This window comes from Struthio camelus, chromosome 18, assembly GCF_040807025.1.
Source record: "Struthio camelus isolate bStrCam1 chromosome 18, bStrCam1.hap1, whole genome shotgun sequence".
Classification (NCBI taxonomy): Eukaryota; Metazoa; Chordata; class Aves; order Struthioniformes; family Struthionidae; genus Struthio; species Struthio camelus.
In genome coordinates this window covers 14,204,984-14,229,762 of record NC_090959.1, presented here as the reverse complement: position 1 = coordinate 14,229,762, position 24,779 = coordinate 14,204,984, and the positions used below count along the sequence as shown (strand labels likewise).

The 24,779-nt window shown below is 42.0% G+C and overlaps 1 protein-coding gene across 4 annotated transcripts in view; it reads right to left on the bottom strand.

Moving 5' to 3' along the window:
- Positions 1 to 24,779, bottom strand: part of PHACTR3 (phosphatase and actin regulator 3) — a 115,492-nt gene that overhangs the window by 45,576 nt on the left and 45,137 nt on the right. For all 4 annotated transcript variants that reach the window (XM_068912343.1, XM_068912345.1, XM_068912344.1 and 1 more), the window contains exons 2-4: positions 8,527 to 8,688; positions 7,541 to 7,618; positions 2,977 to 3,159 (exon numbers count right to left, since the gene is read on the bottom strand). In XM_068912343.1, the coding sequence (XP_068768444.1) occupies positions 2,977 to 3,159; positions 7,541 to 7,618; positions 8,527 to 8,688 (423 nt within the window). The remainder of the gene's footprint in view (positions 1 to 2,976; positions 3,160 to 7,540; positions 7,619 to 8,526; positions 8,689 to 24,779) is intronic.

Here is a 24,779-nt window from a genome sequence, read left to right as displayed (position 1 = left end):
CATTTAGCACAAATGAAAGTGAGCAGCCCCCATGGGGCCTTGCCTGTAGAGAACGCTGATCCAAAATACACTCGATTTCAAATGGATCTTCTGGTTTCTGAACTCCATCCTATTCAGAGATTGCTATCACCAAAACAAACTGCCATTGTGTGCTGTTGTCTGATAATGTCCATTTTACATTCCTTGCAGAGAACAGATTGCTTTTTTTTTTTTTTAAATGTGGCTATTTCTGTTAATAATAGTATACTTTTGACTCAGAGTCTGAAGGCAGACCTAAGTCTTGAGTACACAAACCTATTAAGAGATTTCCAACTGCAGAGTGAATATCATCCTACTGAAAATATTTCAAGGGCTCAGCACTGGACTCCTTGGCAGAGTTGCTAATTATTCATGGAGTGCCACTTGTCAAAATGCCATCTCGCTTCTAGGTAGATATTGTCCCGTTGGGAGAGCCCCCAAGCCCATTGGCTGGGTTAGGTGGGAAAAATTGCCCAGCGTCTGCCCAGGCTGTTCTTTTTCTGCGTATTATCTAATATGGTCTCCACAAATACTTCCTTTTGTGCCTTCCTCTTCCTCTCCCTGGCCTTCACCCCACATCCTCAGAATGAAATACAACATTTTGCTTCTACCTGGTCAAATACTCAGATAAATTTGTAGTAAGACCCCTTCTGAATTGGGCCTGGATTGAGCCCCAGGACAAGCACTATAATTAACTTAGCACCTTCCCTCTGACAATTTTGAAGAGCTTACCCACCCAGTGCCTTTCCAAAGGCAGACACACTAGAGAGAGGAATGCACAGACAGGGATAAATTAGCACAGGAAGAAGAGACTGGCAATAATTATTTTAGAAGCCAGAGGTCGCTGATGAAAGAGGAAGGAGGACTTCCAACAAATAGGAGTGGAGTCTCACAGACCAGGGAGACAGGAGAATGTAACCCCACTGCTGGTTTTTCAAGGCTGGAAAAATGATACATCTCATAAGGGAGGAAATGCAGAAGACAGGAAAGGTCATACCAGAGATGCAATAAAAAGACCTAGCATTAGAAAGGGATGTAAGAAATAGGGATGATTCGGAAAGAAAATCTAAAGCCTTGATCCACAATTTAAAATGGAGTAGAAGGTATTTTTTTAAATTATAGTACTATGCTTTGCAGAGCCATAAGGTTAAATACCTAATACCTTATTTGTGCCATTTTTCCAGGATAATTTGTCCTGCCCCGATGAAAGAACTAGAAGTACAGAGGGAAATTTGCTTAGTGATATAGAATGGAATGCTCTAGAAAATATGTTATTACTAATAACAGTAGTGCCTGAAGGATTTGGGTCAAGATTTGGATCTCATTGTTCTAAACCCTGGGCAAGAACAGGGAGATGGATGGGTCTTGCCCCAGTGAATTTTCAGTGTGATACAAAAGCAAACACAGCAATACAGGCTAGAGTTTGGAGAGAAAGGAAAAGAGCAATAAGGGCATGTGTTAATAGAAGCTGTCAATGTCCAATTCTCTTTCATCTTTATTTTATGAGAGAAGTAAGAGAAAGGATAAATCTCTAGAAGCTCACATATAGTATCTGGTTTGGGGCATTTCTTCATGAAATAATACATGTATAGTTGAGGTGAAGAAGGTGAAAGAAAGGTGTTGCTAAGCTTAAGAAAATCTTTGCAATGAGCAGTTCATGAAAAGGTGAAGATACTTGTTGGGAGACAGAAGAGTCACTGCTGTCAAAGCAATTAAGAGGGGAGCGGAGCTAGTAGTGCAGTTCCCACATAGGTCAGAAAAACAATATCATATAAAAGTAAAACAGTAAAAAGGAAAAAAATTTCATGAGTCATGGTAATGGAAAGGACAGGAAGAGAAGGAAGTGGGAAAGTACAAAGCTAAGAAATTGAAAACCCTTCAAAGAATGATTTCCATTTGGAGCTGCTGAAGCAGCATGAAGGCACCAGCAGACAGCATAGCAAAGTGAACCCCAGCAGGTAGGGGTGGGATTGGTGAACGTGGCTGGGGGCCTGAACCCCAAGGAGATCAGGGGATGTAGGGGTGGGATGGAGAACAAAAGACAACCAGGGCAGATGGAGAAGGCATAAAGATCAACCAGATGGGATGGGCAGGAAGATCTGTAATCACTACTTTGCACTCCTCACAAAACTAGGATAAAGCATGGGTTACCTCAGCTTTGCGTTTCTTGTTTGTCAGGAATGGAAACTCTCCTGCTGCTCGGTTGTCCCTGGCTGCACCGGTCCAAGGAACTGCTCTTGTAGCTGAACTTTGCCAGAGTACAGTGGCAATCAGGACATACCTACCTCATTGTACCTCCCACACTGGGTGCCTTGACAGCTTATGTGCTGGAGAAAGGTCCCTGCTCCCATAGCCAAGCTATCATAAGCAGTCTTATGTGAACTTTTCTCTGCTATAGCAGTGTGAAACAAACTAAAAGCTCAGGTTTGCAATCTGAGCTGAGCTGTGTTTTGTGGATGTTTGCATGAAAGGGACTTGGTTTAGCAGCTGACCAGCATTTTATCTTTGCTCCTGGTATTGAACTGCTCTTGTATTTGCAGGATGGTGTAGATAGCTGATGACATAGACAGTGTGGGGTGTGAACAGATGTTGTTCTCCCATGCCAGGACAAGCAACTTCAGCCTTGGCACAGAAGTTTGAGAAATGTTTTTAAGAGTGGATTGTTTCGTCTTCCCAGCAGTAACTGTTAACACCAAAGGGGCACCATGCCAACACTGCATTGTCTCACAATCCAACTAATCCCATTATGCCCAGCTTTGTGTGGTCCCTCAGTACAGTAGCAGTCTCAAAAAGTCACTGTTTTTGAGTACAGATTGCTAACCTAGTAAGGGGGAGCGCTGAGCTGAGCAAGGGGATCTGACCCTCTAATACACTGACGTATTTGGCTCCTCATGCAGCAGATCAGCAAAAATGTTTTTTTAACATTTTGTATCCTATTTAATATCTTATATCCAATACCTGCATCTTCTTTCAGCTCATCCAAATGTAGCTCGTCACCAAGCGAGGTCACATTTGTTGTGGCTGCTGTCGTATTCTCTTGCTGCACCTCTTCTGAGGCAAGCGCCTGGCACGCAGGAACTGGAGGGTCGCTCTGCATTGCTCTTGCCGCATCGCCACCAGTGCAGGTTTTGCCTTCAGTATCTAAAACACCAAATCATGTAATCTTAACTATATCATGAGCAGTGAAAGCTGAAACTCCCTGCTATCCTCTTTAGGAGAGCGTGCCTCAAAGCTGCTAGTAATGTCGCAGTGCTCAGGGGACTGAGGTTTGTCTTATGGCAGCATCTGATTCCTAGTAGTGCTGAGCATCTGTAATGCAAAACTTGTGGAGGCCAGCCCATCTGGATACTAATATCCAACCAGTTTTCTAGACAGGACATCTTTTTCTGTGGACAGCCAGCAGCCTGGACAAATGGACGTTATGCTTGCACAAGAAGTCCACTGTATGCTAGAAGCATCTGCTTGCAGGAGATGGGCACATGCATGGGAAATCAAACATGTCTGGGGACCAGGAATTCCTTGCACAAGCAGAGCTCGTGGTGCAACATGCACTCAGGTTGGTCCAACAGGTCAGAGTCGTGTTGGGCTCAGTGCATGTTGGGACTGCTCCAGGAGAGACACTAGAGCCTTAATGAAGACAAAGCTGCTAATGTTCCTGGCAGACTGTAGGTTTTGAGCGCAGTATTAGTTACTCGGCTTTCAAAAGCATGTCTTGTATGATTGAGCTGATCAGAAATTCAAATCCCTCTTCATGCAGACCTAGAAACTGCTCTCTTTGCTTACTCTGAAAGATTTTTGTGCCAGTGATCCCTGCAGCTGTATGCATCTTGATGACTGAAGCTTTTCTAGTATTCTCCTATTCAGGCAAGATTCCTCAGAATACAAACTATCCTCTTTTACTTCCTGACTGTCTCAAAATTTACAAAATTAACATCACTATTGCAAAGCCAAGCAATTACTTCCCACTGCAGCCAGCGCTCTGCACTGACAGACAGGTCTGCTGTCCACCCCTGACCTCCTCACTTGTATTTCTCAGCCCCCGACACTCCTTTCTGGACGCACCTGGCAGGGCTGTGTTCTGTTGCAATGATATCATGACAAGTTTCTTGAACATTGATTTAAAATAATTAGCATTCACAGCTACCTCCTTTTTAATACTGTTGAGACAATCTGTGGAGTAATTTATTGCCCTTTTGAGTAAGGGTATCAGATTTTGGCCCAGAGATGCTGCGGAACGGATGCAGTATTTTTGTAAGCTGAGCTCACCCAGCCTGCCTCATAATCACGTTTGGTGAAAAGTTACTGTTCTTAAAATAGCCCCTGCAGTAGCACAGTTGCTATGATACAGGAAAGGGGAGGGGGGGAAAAAGTTCATTGCCTACATTTCAGCTCATTGTGAAGCCAGCCTATACATAACCACTGGTGACTTAACAGCTGCCTGCGTTCTTTGACAGGCAGCTCTCATCTCTCAGTGCTGCAAATGCAGCTCCATTTGATCAGATTTGTGCTCACCACGGGGAGAAATATGGGGGAGAGCTCCCTAAATGTTTTCAGGGTAGCTCGGCTTTGCGAGTTGCTCGCATCCGTCAGAACGGCGAGCCGCTGACAGCTGTGCCACAACACAGCTGCAGAGAGAGATGTTAGTTCCTTTAGATCCCTGCCCATGGAAAGGGTAATGACTAATGAAGTAATGACAAGGAGAAGACGGCCCTGTTGAAGAACTTGTGTTGAGGAGTGTCTGGAACTCACAGCAGTGATGTTCCTGGTCAGAAACGAGCAGCTCGTGCTTAAATCGATGTGAATATGCTGCTTTGATTGGCAGTGGGTCTTAATGCTGTATTTTAGAGATACTCGGGGGATAGGAGAAAGCAGAGACCTTAGATCTACCAGTGAGGAAAGCAGCAGAGTTTCTTGGGAATGGCAAAGCGATCTGAAGAAGAAGCAGGGCTGCAATTCAGCTGGGAACGAATCTCACCATACTGCAGATCCTGCACCCTGTAACTTCTTCTAGGATGCAAGCAGGTTCCCTGGAGTGAAGCTGTATTTGAGGGTTCGGGAGTTAACGAAAGGCGCAGCAGGCTGCGAGAGGCAGGCTCCCACCCAGCCACGGGGTGGATGGGCCCGTTTGCGAGCGCGGGGCAATGGCAGAGGGCGATAGCTTGGTGTTAGCCCTATGTGAGCAGAGGTGGAGAGCAGCGAGGGGCAGGAGGGCCCAGGCAGCGCGACTGCGTCTGCGCACCACTGGGGCAGCTGTGTCGTGGGGTCGTGGGAGGAGAAGGGGTGACATAACCTGTTAGGATGACTCATCCCCAAAGCGAGGACGGTACAGTTTCACCCTGGGCAGCGCACAGATTGATGCAACTTCTGCGCTAGCTGTGTGGTTTTGCTCCAAGCCAAACAGTCCGCTCCCAAGTGCTGGAGTTTCGGCTGCCTGGCAGACGTTATGCTTTGAAACCGGCGTGTGACACAGCTGTTGGAAACGCATGAAGCAGATCTGCAGATTTCTCAGACTTGAGCTTCATCCCTGTTTGGACTATTTTGTGAAAGTGAGCACAAACCAGATCTCTGGGAGTGGAGTAGAGCCTGATGAAGTAGAGGGATTTAAGGATTTACTCTAGTCCCTTTAGCATAGTACCGCTGCTCTGACAGTTGCAACTTACTGCATAAATGAGGACTTAGCCTCGAAACTGCTGCCACTTTAGCTCAGTCCAAGTAGGGCACTAATCATTTACTGAGAATTATTTGGGTCAATTTTTGATACCGTTAATAAGCTGCTTCTGCTAATAATACAATACAATAACCCTGGAGATTCACAACACTCTTTCTGTAAAGAAAACTAACCTGCAGGCTGCTGCAATGTCCTTCAACTGACTGCCAGCCCTTCTTTCCTTTCTGGGCAACAGGGTGGCACTGTAAATTTGTTTGATGTTTGTAGGAGCTCTGTGCAACTGTGTTACGGACAGGTAGGAAGAAAAACCTGGGGCGTCTGCTTGAAGCTGCCATTTAAAAACACAGCTCATCATCACTCCTCATGGACTAGAAGTATTTATTCCAATGATTTTTTTTTTAAATTATCTTGCAACTTAATATCTTGTATTTTCCTCCCAAATAGTTCTTTATGACAAGGAAAATGTTTATCTATTCTAATTATTATTATTACCTTTTAATGTGCTCTACAGAAGGTTTTTTCTACTGCGCTTTCGCACTGTTCTATCTCTAACTACCTATGTCTTCAAATTCATGGATTACTAAGAACTTCCATACCCCTGGCAGAACTGGGGAATGTGGATTTTTCTATCCAGTAGTGCTACTGTGCTAATAGGGCAAATAATTGTCCAGAATGATGAGAGACAGAAACAGTTCAATGGACAGGAATTAAAAATGAGCCTTTAAAAACTTCTATTTTAGAATAAGCTGATGGTTTGATAGATTTTATGTCTCGAACATAAAACTTCAATTAAAAGATATCCAATAAAATAATATGACAATTGCCTTACTGCAATGAAAAAAAAAATCCTGTTTAAAATGCTCTTTTTCTGACTCTTCAGTTGCTCGGTTACAATGCAGCATACTGTCGCTGAGTGTTGTCCTGAAGGCTATTTATAGGCCTGGGATTTCTTTTATACAAAGAAACTCAATTACTAGTTTCAAAGAACATCATTTCTGTCTATTGGATTGGTCAAACTCAAAAGGCCAATCTGCCTTCATGATAGCACTTTCTGCTGCAAAGTTTTCAAAGTAAAGATGGAATTCTTTCTCGCCCTGCTTAGATGGAAATGGCAACTGGAATATTGCCCCTAACACTGGGAGTCCACTCGGACTCGCAGGATGCTTCTCCAGATCTCTGCCTCCCTTGGCGAGAGCAGCGTCTGTCAGGGCTGCGGAGCAGTAATACGCGGAACCACAGCCCTTGTGCACGTTTGTGACACTTTATCACCTTTTGTTCAGTTATCATCTTCTGCTGAGCCTGGTTTGTCCTGAGGAAAGCTTTAAAATGACACTACCAAATGCTTCACTTTTCCATGTGAACGAAAAAACAGGCAGAATGATAATATGTTTCGTCACAAACTTGGTTTACTGGAAACATGCCTGCAAACATCAAATTAGTATCGTGTTATGAGATTTGGATTCATGGACGATACATGTTAGCTTCCCCACTGAATGCATCTGTATCCTTACATTTATGCTCACACCAGCTTTAACAGAGTTTCTTGGCAGTTGGATTTAGGTAGGTTAGCCGTTGCATAAAACATAGGTAGCAACTCACATTTGTACCAATGTATAAATACAGTGAAGCTGGAATTGCATTCAGGACGGTAAAACATCAAAAATCAAACTTCTTGGACTGACTGCAGCAGGCAGGAATTTGAACAGACAACTGCTTAATTCAGATACTGAATTTTCCTGTTTGTTTTCAAGGTTTTCTTTTTTATTTGTTTGATTGTTAGCTTTCTTCTCTTGCAATTATGTGTTTCCTGTAGTCCATAAAAAGACTCTAAGAGAGATGAGAATTTTTACTTACCCTGTTCCATCATCTCCAGGAGGCCTTTCTTAATGAGTTCGTCCCGACCTTGCCGTGCTGTCATCTTCTTCTCCAACACTGCAAGAAGTTGTAGCATGACACAGAGCACCAGTTAACAACAGAGTACGCGTATGACTGAGTGAGAAAGGTACAGCAAGGAAATTCCCTTTCCTCTTGACTGCAGTGTGCTTGTCCAAAACTGCTAGGGTTTTGTTTCGGGGAGCATAGATGTGACTGGTCAGCCTCTCCGTGCCTTTTCCTTTGTTAAAACAACGGTATAATCACCCACAGGTAGAGCTGAGATTTATGCCCTAACCTGCTGCCTGATCACACTGGGTGATGAGAATTATTTCACACAGAGTAACAGGGGGCTACTGTGGCCTTCGCGCTGTTCACTGCAGCGTCGGGGCTGCTGCAGCGAGTGGCTTCCTCTGCTGTGACACTCCAGAGCGCCCAGGAAAGTGCAGGGAATTGCACCGTCGAACCTTAGGAAAAGGCAAGTGAGTCTGTGCCTTTGCTGATCTCTTGGGGCACCGCTGGCGACGAGAGAGGGCACGTGCTGCTCTCGGCTGCTCCGTCACTGCGGAGACAGCTGCTTGAGGGGAGGCATTTTACATGTTGTAGTTCCCTCCCGTCACTTTTCGTAACGTAACTGCGACCTACATAATCTTCACCCCAAATAAAAGGGCTGATGATATGTGAGACCATAAAGGTAGCCTATCTTGGAGAAGAGAAGGTCCATGAAAAGCAGTCTGTGTTGAAGCTCATGCTTCACTCTTATATTTGACCTCTTCTTTGAAATGTATTATATTGTATTATATAGGAAGTCAGACTTTAAAGGGCCTTTTCTAGCCTTAAAAATTATTAATCTATAACATGCTGAAATCTCTGAATTAAGTTTACAGCAGGTCATCATTAATGTTTCCAATGTAAGCAAATTCTGCCCAAGCAAAGCTTTGCTTTCTGCTGCCTCACTCGCATCCTACCTGCAGATGTCTGCTTTAGCTTCTCATTTTTCTTTTTCCGCCACTTCCACGGTTTGAAGATCCTGCCCAGCGTTGCCAGTTTGCTGTTCCTCCTCACTGGTGGAGTTCGGATCCCTGAGACCAGGTAGTCAGAACGCATTGCAGGGGACTGCTCCATCTCATCTGAGCAGAGAAGACGGAGGAGAGCTGGCGGTTAGACAGTGCCCTTCACTGTAGACTTAATAAGGGAAGACTTACGGCAGCTACCAGCTAAGGAGCATTCAGTCAAGCAGTGCAAGACTTTGAAAGAAAGTCACTGCATTGCTAAAGCATGTGGCCAGGCTGAGGGAAGGCAGACAGAGACGTTTAACGTTGTTGTGCCAGCCTGGTGCTTCCTCCCAGCTGCTCTCCGGACTCCGGTCTTGCACGGTACCTGTCTGGGTACCAAATATTAGAGCATCTCTGCTGCCCTCCCTCAGGGATCTGTCAGGGTTATCGTGCTGCATTTGCACACCCTTAGCAGTACTCCACCACTCTCCTGACTTTGTGCCTGTTACTCATGGCGGGGATGGTGTTACTGCACCCCCAAGGACTGTCTGTAGCTTTACTTTGCAGCCTTCTGCAATACGGAGAGCTGGGAGCCCCCAAGAGCTTTAGGAGGAGCAGTAGAGACTTAACATGTCTGTAAATAAGGCCAATGAAGTCCCCAGTTAAACATGTAAAACTAATGTTCCTTTACGAAAATTCAGACCAAAAGCATTTATGAAAAGCTTAGAGAAAGTGTGAGAAAGCCAAGGGCTCTTCTGATTTCCCAGCTTCTAACTCTTTTCTCAGGCCACAGGATATTGCTGCCTTTTCAATGAACTCTCCTCACATGCGCTAATGGACTTTTGTGAACTAATGCAAATCTTTTATATAAGAATAGCTTGTTTGATATTTGCTACGTAAGTAAAATCTCCAACAACTATTGTGCAGATGTATTCCTTGAGGAAGCTAAGGGGAAAATTCTTTCCTTTTTGTCCAGCCAAGCCACAGGAACTCATAGATAATGCTTCAGCTGGAAAAGCAATTTAGGTATTTTTAATAGTTTGTCTTCAAAATAGGTTGTTAGTTCCGCTTATAAGCAAGTCTTGCATGAAACAATACATACTGGCTAGTGACAGTTGTGTGCTAGCCAGTACCATGAAAGCAAGCAGCACAGTCCCATAAATGGGGATATTGATGGCTTTATTGACGTTTGTATTTGAGCACCAATACAGTAATTGTTAAAAGAGAAACTGCCATCAGTCGTCAGACATGTTATATGAATAAAAACTGAATGACAATTTTTTTTCCAACAATCGGTTATAATTTAAATGAGCAATGTGGAGCTATGAACATATGCACATTTCCAAGTCATTTTTCTCTGAACAGCAGCATTTATCATAAATTGCTTTATGACTGCAAGATAAAAACAATACACCGTCTTCTATGCGTTATTTTTAAGATAACAGGGTGAAAATGCTTAAATCACAGCATGAAGGTGAGGATTTCCAAGTAAACAGGAAACAAATTTTGGAAGATTTTTAAACACAGCAGGGGAATTAATACATTTCTTCTCTTCCATTTAATTTGGAATATACTGGTAATAGAGATGAATCATTAAGTGGAGACAAAATTAAAAATTGGCCATATTAGCTATCAGAACAGAAGAAAGGTTGTAACATTTTTTCCTCTCTCATTGTGCATGCCCAGTGAATTTTTCTTTCTATTTCTAAATTCTATATTTAGAATTTCTAATTTCTAATTCTAAATTCTAGTGAATTCGGAGCATCTTTTGTTTTATTCCATTCTCCTAGGGTTTATCTTGGTCTTTAAACTTAAAATATATTTAAAATAGACCTAAAATATATTTTTGCCTTTGAAAGAACGGTGTCTACCAAAGATGATATTTATGAGTTAAAGTTTGGAGGTCAGTATTAAAAAGTAGAAAACAGAAACTAGCAAGGAGGCAGTAGCCTATGGACCCCGGCTAGATTGTCAAGATATCATGGGCTGCTCCTTTCCTAATTGCATATTCGGAAATGAGAAGTATCACAGAAATAAGCTTTGATGCAGTAGAGCTGCTCTTGATTACAGAGATGGCATCGAGAATGGAAAATGGCACAAAGTGGATCTGCTACTAATCTGCTATTATGATGACTTTCAAGCTGTAATAGAAGCCTCAGAAAATAGCATTTGCCATTGCTTGTGACAACCATTGAGTAGCAATGGAAATGTTCACAGAATTAGCTGATCTTAAAAAAAGTTGTAGATCAGACTAAATCTGAACCTTGTCCCTGGAAATGACTGTGGAGTAGGACAGCCTCAGCTCAGCCGTCCCTGTCCTTGCTTGCGAGACTGCACTGCTGCCTGAACACTTCCTACCATCCTGGGAATTTCTCAAGCGTGTAAGTGGGGATTAAATAAGCAGCTGATTTAAAACAGTATCTTGGCAAGTTGCTGATCCTGCTGCATTTCATTCAGGATGTAGGTGTCTGCAAAATGGTTTTGGCATCACCCACATGTTTTATTGAGCATCGGTAGCATGAGATCACTTCACCATTTTTGCCAGATAGCAGGGGATCTAGAGAGAACCAGGAAATCATTCCAACGCAGACCTGTGCATCTCTAGCAATGTTTGCCTGTTGTCCCAGATATTCCCCTGAGAACAAGAATGAGGAGATACTGCAAAGGCAATAAGGATTCCCTAAGCACTCTGCAGGGATCAGTGTTTCTGCAGTTTTCATCAGCCCTGTAAAGTGGATTTCTTCCATCCCCCTCTGCCCTGTTGGTTGAGCAAATGTAAAGATTTATCCCTTTAGACTTAAGTTGCGGTCCTCTGAAGTACAGCTAGAACTCAAACGTCAAAGAAGGAAGAGTGGCTAAAACAAATGTTCCAGTGGAGGTTTTCATGGGCTTTTTTAGCTCTATTAATGTTTCTCACATAGTACAGAGAGTTCTTAAGCAAATGGTTTTATCACCTGGTACATTTTCACCATATGCAGTTCCTACACTGTGCATTTGGAGAGATGGACACAAATAAAAATAGATAGAGACACAGTAAGACAGATGTCCTGAAGTCATAAATAACAAGGAAATGGTCTCACTGGCAATATGAATCACAAGGAAGCCCTTGGAGCTCCTCATTCCTAGTCAGTTCATTTTTCCTTTCTTGTGGGTTGGCTGCTTGGGAGATAAGAAGTTAATGGCACAAAAAGCAGTTCCCACGTACAGCCCTGACTACCGAAGTAACAGGCACACCTAAGCATCAGCCAGTTTCTGCAGCCAGCAAGCTGCTAAGGCTTGCCAACCCTCTAACCGCTCTCTGAAATATTCAGCACATTTTTTAATCTGCAGTCAATATTTTAATTATGCTAACTGTACTGTGGAATAATGCGGTTATTTCTCCCGGAGCCTGATAGCCTGGGGCCAGGCCATGCAATTACGTAGAGGATGTCTGTGAAATACAAGCAGCCAAGAGCCAAATCGGTTCCTCCGAATCAGCAGGGAGAAATGAGCCACAGCTTAACTAGCAGTGTAATGTGGAAGGATAAGAGACAGTGCAGGCAGGGTCGAGGGGGCACAAGATTAACCTACTTCAAGCTTAACCTACCTAACACAGGTAGGCCAGACACTGCTGTGCCGTCCCTGCTCAAACAGGCCAGTCGGTCACACGCCGTCCTGCAAGGAGACGGTCGTCAGCCCTGGGGGCCACGTTTGCTCTGACTGGAGCTTGCTGATTTTTTTTTTTTCCCATGCTGAAATTAGTTTCAAGTCCTGGCTGTACCCTGTTCAGGGCAAAGGCTTGCGTGTTGGAGATCCAAAACAAGCTTCTCATACATCATACAGTTGTCATCTACTCCGTGTGGGTGAGAGCGATGGAAGTCACTGTGGCTGTTTCCCTACTGATCCCGTCAGGCCAGTGCTTCTCACCATGCTAGCTGGGGTAATTTCTAGGGCTCCTGAGGCTGGCGGGCAGTGGGACTGGTTTGACGTCTGAGACAGTCAGGCTAGGGGAGAGCCTGAACTAACGGGCTCTGCTCTAGGCTGCAGAACAAACCATGCAACAGAGAGGAAAAGAGCAAACTATAATATTCATTACATGTGGCCGCAGGGCCTGATCCCCCCGAGAGTCTGAGTAGCTGCAGCTTCTGTTTACTTCAGCAGCAGCTGCGGATGATCAGCATTTCCGAACAGTGTCCTATTCCTTTTCTTCTTTAAAATATTGCAGTGACATAAAAAGACTTCTGCCTGTTAGTTCCTTCTCCACAGAAATTGCCTAGTTTTTCTACTCGTAGAAGCTCTCCCATTTACTGATGGCAAGTCCTGACCCCGTCCCATCCAAACTCCCACGGAAGTGAGGCAGGTTTGCTGGGAGTACGGTGGAGTGAGAGTCCTGGATGTGTGACAGAAGAGTGCCATATGCCTGCATACAGCCTTCATTTGCGCCACGGAGTCCTGGGACGATGCTGTCTGGGTGATAACAGCGTTGTGAAGTGGAGCATGTGGCTTGGTTGGTTGGGTCTCTCTTCTTGGCTTTTTCATGATGAGCTGACGAGACTGGAGCCTGATGCCCAGGTCGCTGACCACAGCAACTGCGGGCCGCGCTCCGCGTGCTGCCGTTGGCACCTGGACACGTCAGGAACGGGAAGTCGAGTTACATGAACCTTGCTATGGAGAGGGGCTATAAGAGGGCTGGAGCGCTCTCCTGTGAATATGCAAATTGCAGGAGGGGAGATCAAGAAGGCTGCGTTTTAATGGACTGGGTATTTAGCTGAAGTCGATTCATGGTAATGGAAGTTGTGCCTTGCAAAATCTCCTGTGTTCGCTGCTCGGAGAAGGGCCACTGAAAAGTCTGCAACCTGCAGGCAGTTTAAAAATAACACAGCAGACAAGAGCTGCAGGCAAATTTGTAAGGCAAGCGTGCTCTGTTTTCTGATGAATTGGTTTGTAATGCAGCTCTGCATGTTCTCTCCTTTACTGTCATTGCATCTGCCTTTGCACCTCAGGTACTGAGTTAAAAAATGAGAAGAGGCTCCCTTTGGTCCATGCCAGAGGGTAGAGACAGTGAACAGAATCAAAATGACCTCTCAGGCCTTTGGTACAGAGGTACCTTTCCGAATGTTAGCTTTCAGTGCTGCCTAGAATTAGTATTTTCCTCTAAAAATGATGCTAAAGAGGATGTCAGAGGAAGAGCTGAGCTTTTAAAGGGTTCACATCTACTAGTCAGTCCTGAATCATACAACCCCAGCATTTGTGAGAGCAACCAAAACCCAGCAATCTGTACAAAGAGTGCTGTACTTCTATACAAAGCATATGTGGTATCTAGCGAGAGGGACCCGAAGGGGGAAGAAAGCAGAAAGGTTCTCTGGGATTTGGAGCGAGGTCTGTCCTGAGCTTTGGGAGAGAGAACTGATGGCAAGAAAAACCTCCTATTCCTTCATTTAGCATCCCAAAAGCAGGAAGAAACTAAGTGCAGTGACTGAATGTGCAGGATAGGGGTAAATTGTTTGTGTCTAGGAGGGCCTCTGAACACTTTTGTTGTGTTCCAAAGGACCTGATTCAAATGAAGAGCTTTTTTTATTGCACTAGCTAGATGCTTTCTGATGGAGCTCTTCCTTGTTATAAAAATGTTTTCTGCCACCTGGATCTCTGCAGGCATGCTCTCTTTCTCGATTTCCTTTGAAAGAAAACTGCACTGGAGTGCTCCAGTTTGAAGTTTCCATTTCAGTTTTCTGAAAACTTGGTATTTTGATTTTTCCGATTTTGAATGCCTATTAGAAATTAAAAATTAGAAATGAGAACAAAAACTTTTGATTCTATCAAAATGAAAGCTTTTGATTGACCTGAAATTTATTTAATTTTGAAGTATTTCATTTGTATGTGGAGCTGTAAATGTTTCAATATCATTTTGGTTCGGTTTGGAAAAAAATCCACCGAATCCTTTGTGAAACAGAAAACCCAGTTCACTTATTTAGAAAAGGCAAGGCACCTGCAGTACATTATTCAGTGGAATCATTAACTAAGTTTTGGGTGCACAGTTGCTGAGGTGACATAGGTTGCTCCTCTGACAAATCATATTTGTTACATTAGAAATATCTTAAAGCAAAGAAGGGAAAATTACAGGATTGAGATGCACGTTCAGGCGTTTACCTTTTCAAGTTTTTAGTTCTGGTATTGTCAACAGGAGAGGTGAAAATGGCTTGAATTCTTATCTTTCTGTCCTCAAAACTGTAATCCTTTATGCTCATGATTTCCTGCCTTGGATTTCATCTCACCTACTAGTTTAATCCCTTTAAAAAGCAGATAGATAGCTGGCCAGGTTCATCCAAACGATAACTCTGTCAGTCACTGAGTTATCTTGGGGGGAAATCTGGCTTAATAAATCTGTGCAGGCTTCAAACTCATGGAGATACATGAAGGCAGAGTGAAAATACTAAGAAAAATGGCAGAATGACAAAGGGGAACGGAGTCCTCTATGAGCACCGTGCACAAAACAGCTCTGAGCTCGGCTTCCACTGAGCACAAGCTGTTTTTGGGCCATATCACCTTCCTTTTAGCCAGGTGGTATGAATCCTGATCAGGTTTTTACACTTCCCTGCATTAAAATGCAAGTTGTTGTGCTACCCTTGCTACCCTTTATGTGGTCTCCAGAGCCTGAGCTTCCATTTTCACCTCATACTCAAGTGTTGTTTTCCACCTATCCTTGTTCTATAATTTCCACTGCTCTTTACTATGTTAAATTATGATTTAAAATCGTTCTTTAATTGAAGGAGGAAAAAACCCCACAAGACATAATTTGTGGGTGGTAGGAGGGGGCTGTGCTTGCCAAGGAAGTTTATTTCTATTCTGCCATGCTGAGCAGACTTCAAAGTATCTGGATTTCAAAACCAGCTTTAGCTGAAATAAACAGGCAAACAGATTATACTTATCAAAGGAAAGAGAGCATGTGAGTGGCAACTCCACCTAAATCTCTTGGATAAAGGTGTACTTTATATGCTTGAGATTTGTGATTTCTTCCAAAAAATGTTCCTTTAGGAAGTTGACATATCACCTAACAGCGTTACCGCTGTATGAGCCAAGGTGCAAAGAAATTAGGCAGTAACCTTTCATGCTTTTGGATCATTGCATCAAGTCCCAGTAGCACTTCATACGGTTTACAATGCACAGTGTGACATTAGCAACTCATTAACGAAGTAAGTTTTTCAATGTTTGTGTATAAAGGAACCCACAACATGCTCTACCTGGATAAGGAAGAACTAAATAACAGTAAGAAAATTGAAACTAATGAGGGATTGCTGTATAATCACAGTTAATTCAATTACCCGAGCGTACACAGTATCTTCTTTCATGAAGGGAAGCTTGACATTTGCATGGCTCACACCACCGAGCGAGAGCTTGCTCAGGCAGCAGACAGGGCAGCATCTCCTGAGATTTGCAAAAACCCCTTCAAATAAAGCCAAATGAGCCTCGCCTCTGAGAGCTGGACTGTGCACCAAGCCTTGGCCATCTTGCCTCTAAAAAAACATTTTGTACCACACAAGTGTTATAGATTCCCAGGGCTGGGCAGTTTCCCCAAGCCTTTCTGAGAGGTGCTGTTCTGCCAGCAAGGAGGCCAAGCTCAGAAAGTACAGGAATGGCTTGAATTAGGCTTTGCCATGTACTCGTACCAGTAAAGCAGCTGTCTGGTCTACAGGACAGTGTTTGATCACCTGCACATGCTAATTAGCTGTAGTCCTGCTGCAAACCTTTTCCTAGCTTCCTCAGGGAGTCTGCAGCCCAAAACAGCCCTGGGCTGTCTCCAGGAGGCACCTGCACATCCACTTCATAGCTACTAATCCCTGCTAGAAGTTACATTTAGAGGGAGATGTAACGTCCAGGGAAGCCAACCCTTAAGAGCACCATTCTTACTAACAGGGAGTGCTGCATTACTTTTGTCTGGGATTCATGCTCCAGAAACTACCTGTTTAGCCTTTCTTCTGTCTGTGGGAGCCCATGTCTGTCAAACATACAATTACCTCTTTTTTATACTTTTATCTCTTTTGCTTATATCTTTTATTTTTATCTCTTTTAAGCTCATTTTTATTTTTAGCCTAAGCCTGCACATGAGAAAAATAACCAAATTCTCATGTCCTATGCACTTTTATGCCCAGGTAATTTAATATATAATATATTATATTATATATATAATATATATATAATCTTCTTCCCTGGAATGCACTACAGTTCCCCCCTGGTGCTCTGTCACTCTTCCTTTAAGGACACTACTGCAGATAAAAAACATTCTTCCTGCATTGTGAAATGCAAGACCATCTGCCTTTTTTTCCTTTATCACTCCTCCTGTTATGCACTTTCACTTTTCTTACAGCCATTGGCAACAAATGTGCATTAGTTGATGCTCTCTGGCACATGTTCCAGGCCTGTTACACAGAATAGCACAGAGATTTGGAAGAGGAAATACTTAGGCTACAAAGATATGACATTAACACAGAACAGTTATAAAGAAAGGTAGGATAGAAAGCAGATACAGTGACTGAATTCAGCTTTTGTCTAAAGGTTCTGCATCCAGTTTTGCTCCTTGTAAAACTGTTATAAAGCTGCCAGCGGTTTCTGCGTTTGGTTGGTATGTAAACTGTGATGAAGCCTTTCTTAGGAGGTCACATCACCGGAATGAATGATTAAATACTTTCTAGAGATGGTCTGCTGCACATAACAGCATATACATTATGTAGATATGAGATGCATGCATGGGGAATACTTTAAGGGGAGCATTGCTAATAAAGAACCAATTGTCCCACTATCTACTGGTATTTTCCAGAGAGTCAATTATACTAAATCCTCAGAAGTAGTCTGTCAAAAGGCAGTGAGGTATCGCATAATCCTCTGTTGCCGTCAGCATCCTTGAAAATACATACATATGTGTATAGACACAGAGCAGAGGGTCAGACAGCACAAAGTCCCCTACGGCGATGGCAGATCTCACCTGTTACATCCTGTGTTAAAGTTAACGTTTTCTGCTCATTACCATGGCAGTATCTCGAGGCTCAGACAAGGGCTTTAAAGCACTAATCTAACAAAACTGCAACATGCTTAAATGAAGACATCTGAGCATGTTTAAAAATTTTAATGCGTTGCTGTGGGTCCATGCTCTAAAAACTGAGATTCTGCTTCCAAAGAGATGCACTCTGGTTAATGGTCTTTAACATGCTAAGATAGAAATATGCCTTATAAAATGAAACTCTTTAGTGGTTGAGGGCCAAGAGAACTAAGTGCTTATCAATTTACTGTAATGATTATCACTGTTTGTGTGAAGAGAAGCCCACAAGCTATTTGTGAGGGGAAGGGTAGGATCTCTTAGAGCAAGGAATGAACATGGAAATTACTCAAAATATATTAAGTTGTTTCCAATGCCGCTCTCCAAATGACTTAATTTTAGGATGCTTTTTTCTTGTATTATAGGAGCTAGGAAAACTAAACCACCAAGTTGTAACCCTTGCCCTGACCAAGGAATAGAACAATAGACAGACGCCACCCCACAGGCAAACAACAAAATGAAAATTTGGCAAGAGAAGAGCAAAGATCTCTATCCATTAACCCTCTGTGTCACCCAGCAGCCAAGCAAGGAGAACAACTATGAAAGTAACTGCTGTTTCTTTTACTGCTATACTATACTGGCTGTGCTGGGTCTACAGTAGCAAGTAGTGCAGCCCGTTAGAAGCGGCTCTGCGAACAGCTGTGCTGAGGACTCCACATCCGCCTCCTTTTTGTGCAAGAGGGATGCTATTTGTTAGGTAGTGTGATCTTGGTGACTCGTAAACTTGTCAGAAAATTCTCTCTTTCCTTACAAAGCTCAAAGGAAACAAGATTGTTCTTTAAAAACAAAAGTACCAACCAAACTAAAAAACCATCCTTCCAAAAATGAACTTAGAATTTCTTTTCTTTCCAGAGGTAGGATGAAGATTATTTTTCCTACTACGCTGTGAGTTTCAAAGCCCTTAAAAACTCATGCAAACACCTCTGAGCCACTGATACTGAACATCACTGACTTTCAGCAAGACTTTGGCTCCTAAATTTTTGATGAATTGAAAATTTGCTTGTATCACATTTTAGCCCATATTACTTAGCTTATCTAAGAGTCAATTTACTACATTTATCTATGATATTTCCCTGTGGCCAGAATGGCATGTGTCCTCCTAGAACCTTTCAGCAAGATATCTTATCTCTTCAAAAAGGAAAGCAATGTACAAGATTTGCAATGCACTGATCAGTGAAATTGGTATGCATAAATTAATCAATAAGTGTAATGAGAATGTCAAATTTGCTAGAATGTTGCTATGGTTGTGACAGAAAAAAACAAGTTTACTGTAACATACACGCAGCTGAGATACAGTTAGTTTGTCCATTTCTAAAGTCTGGAGTGCATTGAATTTAGTGGGAAAAGGGCTTTGTATTTAACCAGAGTTCTACTGATGTCATTTGGAGTGAGTCTCTATGTGGTTCAATGCAGGAACCGGGCTTAGTATTAATTTCTGACTTCATAACAAATTTTTTCCATTCTAACTTGACAATTGTTCCTATCAGCAAATATATTATAATGATTTTTTAAAGAGGTTTCCTTTGAAAGAAGGGAACAGAAGTGTCTTAGAGAACATTTCAATGCTTGTATTCTTTTGACGGAGAATCTTTATGGCCTAGTTGAGTTGTATGTTACTGCTTACAACTGCAAAGGTCACATAATATTTTAAGACCACTACATAAATCATTCTAAATCCCAAGCAAAAGTCTGGCAGAAATTGCCTCAAACCTTGTATTCCACAAAAAATTATTTTCAAGTAAAAACTGCAACAGTTATCTATTTATCTGCATTTTTAGTACTATAAATATTCATGAATTAGAAATATGGACATCTCCAGCAATGGCCAGAAGTGGTGCCATATTACTTATGGCAAGCGCTGGTCTAAGTTATCTTTGACATTTTGCTATTCCCGTACAATTACGATAGGAAACATATTGAATGCTGCAGGTTCGAGGGTTATATCCCATTATATTTTTTCCATTATTTAAACCAACCGGCAAACTCTGAAGAGCCACCAGGGCCATTGCAGTTACAGCATGGGATTCTCAAGGGGAAAAATGCATATCTAACAAGTAAAAGCTTTGAGCCTAGCTTTGTATACAACTTTAAAATGTTTTCATTAACATTCCATTAATTTCCACAGAACCTACTTAAAGCCAGCTGGTCCCCTGGGAACTTAGTATTGTTAATGTATTAGTCTAGACTACAAAGCCTTGTACCCTAATTCTGGTTTTACCCCTTTCATCGCACATATATTTCTTAATATTTCATGGAGCTTGACCTGTCCCAGTATCTCTGATAGCTGTGTAACCACGTATCAGCCTAAAACTCTTTTCAGAGGTCTCCGCATGAAATATTTTTTATAAATGCTTTGAGTCGAAACCTGTCAAGCACCATCCCAAACAAAGGAGTTTTGGCTTACCTGAGAGGCCAATACTTTAGATGTAAGACTTTTCAAAATCAGGACTTAAATTTGTTTATAATTGTACTACACTACAGTCTGTATACACAATCAAACGTGTGAAAATGTGAATGCTGAGAGCTCTGCCGTATAAATATGTGCCTATGTGTATGCGGAGCCTCATTTACTCTTGCACTTCTCTGTATGGGAACGCGTAATGGACAGCAGTGCAACCGTCTGTGCGCTCAGTTACAGACAGGCATCACATGCGAACCTTTCTACATGTGAAAATGAACTTTCATTCAAACATGGGATTTTGTTTTAGAAGTCTTCTCAGATTTTGGCCGCTGTAATGAGAGACATAACTCCTTTGGGAGCCAGTCAGCTCCTTCTGAGAGAATAACGAAAACATTGTCAAAATAGGCTTTAGCTCAGAGAGTTTGTTTCTGTTGCTGAGATTTTTTTGACTGGGATACATTACTTAATTTTTACATGCTTTATGTCCCTGATGCATGAAATGGAGATAAGAGATACAGAGTTTGACTAATGTTTGCAACAGAACTAGCTGCAGTACAGTCTGGGTAGATAGCACTGAGTAATCACATGAACACACCTGTATGTTGTGACCGGGAGACAACGTGCAGTGCAAGGGGCTAATGAGGGGTCTGCAGGCCTCCTTCCTCCCTGGACGTTTTAGAGATTCAAAGCATGGACATTTTATATGGAAAATGTATGCAATCAATCACATTCTTTTATTTTTTGCATTGAAATATAAATATATGACTACAGTACATTTTAAGTATATAATTGTGTATTTTGTAGCTTCTGCACTTGTCGATATTAATTGACTAAATTTTCACTTCCCTTTCCTTTGCCTTCTCCCCAAAATATTTATACTGAATTTCCAGAAGATACTGTAATTAGTGGATGTCGTTGGAAAAGCTCACATGAATTAGATATACCTCAACATTATGCTTGCAGATGGTTACTATTTTTAGGTAAATTAGGCAATAATATGCACAAATGTGATCTTTAATGACTGCAGGGTTGACAGCATTTTTGAAATAATTACCTTAAACTGGAATAAACAGAGGAGTACGAGGGTTGCACATAAACACATTCCAAGCAGATACACAGGATACCCTGAGCTAACATTAAATGTAAAAGATTACTGCTGAGAAATGGATTTCTTTACATTTTAAATGCCTACTAGTAAGCAGCACTGGTAAAGGCTCCCCACACCGCCTTCAAGTACCCGGAAGGTTTCCGTACCCATCACCATGTGGCTGATGTGCCACCAGGAATCGCTCTGCCGACCCTAGATCAGCCCACAGATGAAACAGCAGAGGCTGCAGTAACTTGGAGTTACACAAAAAATTCCTACTAATAGGAAATTGTCTTGGTCAAGGCAAAGCTGGGGTAGAGGCTGGCTTTGTGGATGTGGAGCAGTTTAGATCTGCCTTGGCACACCAGCCCTTTCTGTACTGGGCTTCACGTATGTGCAGAAGTGACCCACTGAAATCCTGTCCCGGACATTTTGTATGAACAGGTACTATTGCCCCAGTTCTAGACTTACAGACTTAATTTATAATGTAGTGACGTAAAAAATCGGTGAAATTCTGCAATATTGAGAAGTGTCTGGGGAACATACAATTAAACTTCTGTTCTGCTGGTTTGCGGTTATGCAAAAAAAAGAAAAAGTAACTACTGCTTCCAAAATTAAGATCATGTCAAGAGCAGGCTCTATTACTCCTCTTTGTAAGACAACTCCTATTCATTTTAGTGACAACAGTTTTTAAATTTGTATGTTTTTTAAAACAAACAGTCCCAGGCTGTTCTTTGGTCTCCTAACAGCTCTTGATTTTCATTTGGGTCGTGTTTTTGAGAAGGAATCCTCTAATAAATATTTTTCTATTGTTCCCCTTTCCTCAGCAGGAATATTTGGATTGTTTGCCCTTGTTTCCTTATTTTTTCTTTTTGATGCAAAAAGGATTATCAGATCTGTGACAAAACTTTATTTTAAAACCACCATACGATATGGACTGAATTTTTATTTCAACACGTTTGTTATTAAACAAGTAAATAAGAGTCTTGTTTGCTTAAGCATATCTTGAGCCTGTTTTTAAAAGTCTCACAAGGTCCAAATATCATGGAAGGGGAAAAAAAAAAAAAGATGGAACATTTTTACCCTGTCTGACCTAAATTTATGTATTTTTTAGTTTAGTTTAGAGAAAAAGAAGTGGAATAACTACTCCCTCTTCTCAGTTTCTTTTCAGCTTTCATATTTTCGCTCTGTTCTCAGCTGCTTGCATGAGTCACTGGGAGCTGGAAACAAAGACCCTCCCACAATATTATAACAACTGCTTTCTCAGGAGGAACCCCGCGAGTGTTCTGGGCTATACCACTACAAAGCCACAAAATTCTCCTGAAAGCTTCTTTGTGCCAGGAGCCTACATGGGAGCTAATAGAGGAAGTGACACTATCTTAGCTGTAGCAACTGTTTATTTATGAGTGTAATGAAAACTAGGACATTTGAAGATTTTTTGTATGACTCTGTCTTGAAATGTAGGCCATTGTCCTTCAGTGTTTGTAGAGACTTCAGACTGCTGTTGACTTTGTGGATTGTTTTGTGTAATGATGATATTGAATTTCCTTGGTCTAGGCATAATTTGGACTCAATCCTATGATGTTCCAGGAAGCTCTAAATTCCATTTTTATGAGAGGCTTTTATGAGAACTGGAGGGGTGTGCAGTGCTTCGCCAGCCTGCACCCGTGGCTGATCCACACTAGTGCAGGCTAACGTGTGTCATTGCCTGTTCCTTTCTATACAGTATACGTTATATCGACATTACATCTCTGTTTGAAGCCATCTGTAATACTATATTTAGAAACAATGGGCAGGCTCTGGGCAGAAGTCCATTCTTTGCTGTGAAGTTCCTTAACTTCATTTAGGATAAGGCAGATCCCTTGCAATTTGGCCCGACTGCGCAGAGCACATCAAACCCGGCTGAGGATTCCATGCGGTAACGTAGGAATAAGAAGGAAAGGTCAACTTAGTCAAGGATAAGCCAAAATCATTGGCAGGTCAAATGGATTCATATGGCAAACATAACAGTAAAGAAATGTGGTGAAACAGAGTAACAGAGGAAATTGGTATCAGATGTGCCTGTCTGCTCTATTGCATTTTTGGGCATGTATTATGATGCCTTATATTGCCCTGTTTTCATCCTGTTGAGTTGAGTTTATCTGCCTCTTGCACAGAGCTTAAGTCTTAAGTGCCTGAACGTAAGGTCAGACAAGGAATTTGTCATAATGAAATTACATCTCCCCATCACAGACGATTTCCCTTCTCACGGGGCTACCCTTCCTCTTCTCTATTGCATGTCTGCTTTTAGGCCCAGCTCAGTGTTTTTGCTATCATTTCACCAGTTGTACAGATCTGACTGCTTACCCTGCATGCAGCCTTCTCTTCCTGCTCAGCGCCGTTTACTGATCCTCTGGATAATAAAAGTCTGACTTTAATCAAGACTATGCAGGAAAAGTCTTTCTTCTCAGAGAAAGCTTTTGGACATTACAAGTGTTCAGAATTGGTTTACCACATTGGGTAGTGAAGCAGAGCTAAAAATACCATATGTTCCTTTGACATTGCCCATTCATTACAATAAATGACTGAAATTTCTGTGACTGCAGAACAAAACATGTTTTATGTTTTTGCTTTTAAGTGAAGCTGTGCATAAAGCTCTTTGCCACTTGGAATATCCTCTTAGTGTTTTACATAAGAAGATAACAAAGTTTACTTGGAAAAGGCAGAAAGCCTGAGGCTTTTTTTTCCTCTCATTTTCGTAAATGAATGAGGATAGATCTTAGAATGTGAGACCAGGGAAGCATAACTGACCAAATTTTCTCCATTACGCCTTATAATAAGGAAATTTGTTGAGGCTGCCCTTCAGAATATCACCTCTTACTGGCAATTCACTGCACTGGATAAGCAAAAGTCCTTTCAATCATCTTCAAGCCTCCTATGCAATCTGTGTAAGTCTGTTTCAACAACTGAGAAGAGATTATCAAAGCCTGAGGAAAAAACTGACACATAGGACCAGATTGTTTGAAGATGTTTATTTTAAGCCATTTCACATAGTCTCATTCACTATTTTTGTTTCTTGAATTCAGGGAAAGAGAGAGAAAAAATTTTCCCCAGTAATTAAAACTCTGAAGGCGGGCACCCTTGCCTGCACAATAAAGTAACTTATAATATTAATAAAAAGTATTGAATACGCAAAAAACAAGTAATTTCTTCCTTTCAAATGCTGAAATGATCTCCTAGTGCTATTAATAGAAGCGCCTTTCTGTGTAGAAAATTGATTCTTCTATTTAAAGTTACTGAGGAGTAGCTTGAAAGAACAAAAAATTATGTTTCTGACATCTGGCTATCAATATAGCCTTTTGATGATGAGTTCAGATAGTGGCTCCAAAATAAATATATTTATTTGGACATGTTAGAAGACTGATCAACAAAACATCCTTTCTCCACACAGTTGTTTCTGTAGCTGCATATGTGCTTGAAGTCCACCTAGCTTGTCCTTCAGTGCTGGGGATGCAAGTTTGAGGATACTGGATTGACAGCCCTAAAACTCAGATTTTTGTTTATGCATGGAAATATGCACGGCTAATGAAGTAGCACAGTTTCCCCATACTGCTGTCGGTGAAGCCTGACCCTGACCTAAACGGCCCGTGAATAGCAGAGCAGGTGTTAATCCAGCTCTGTGATCCTCCTGC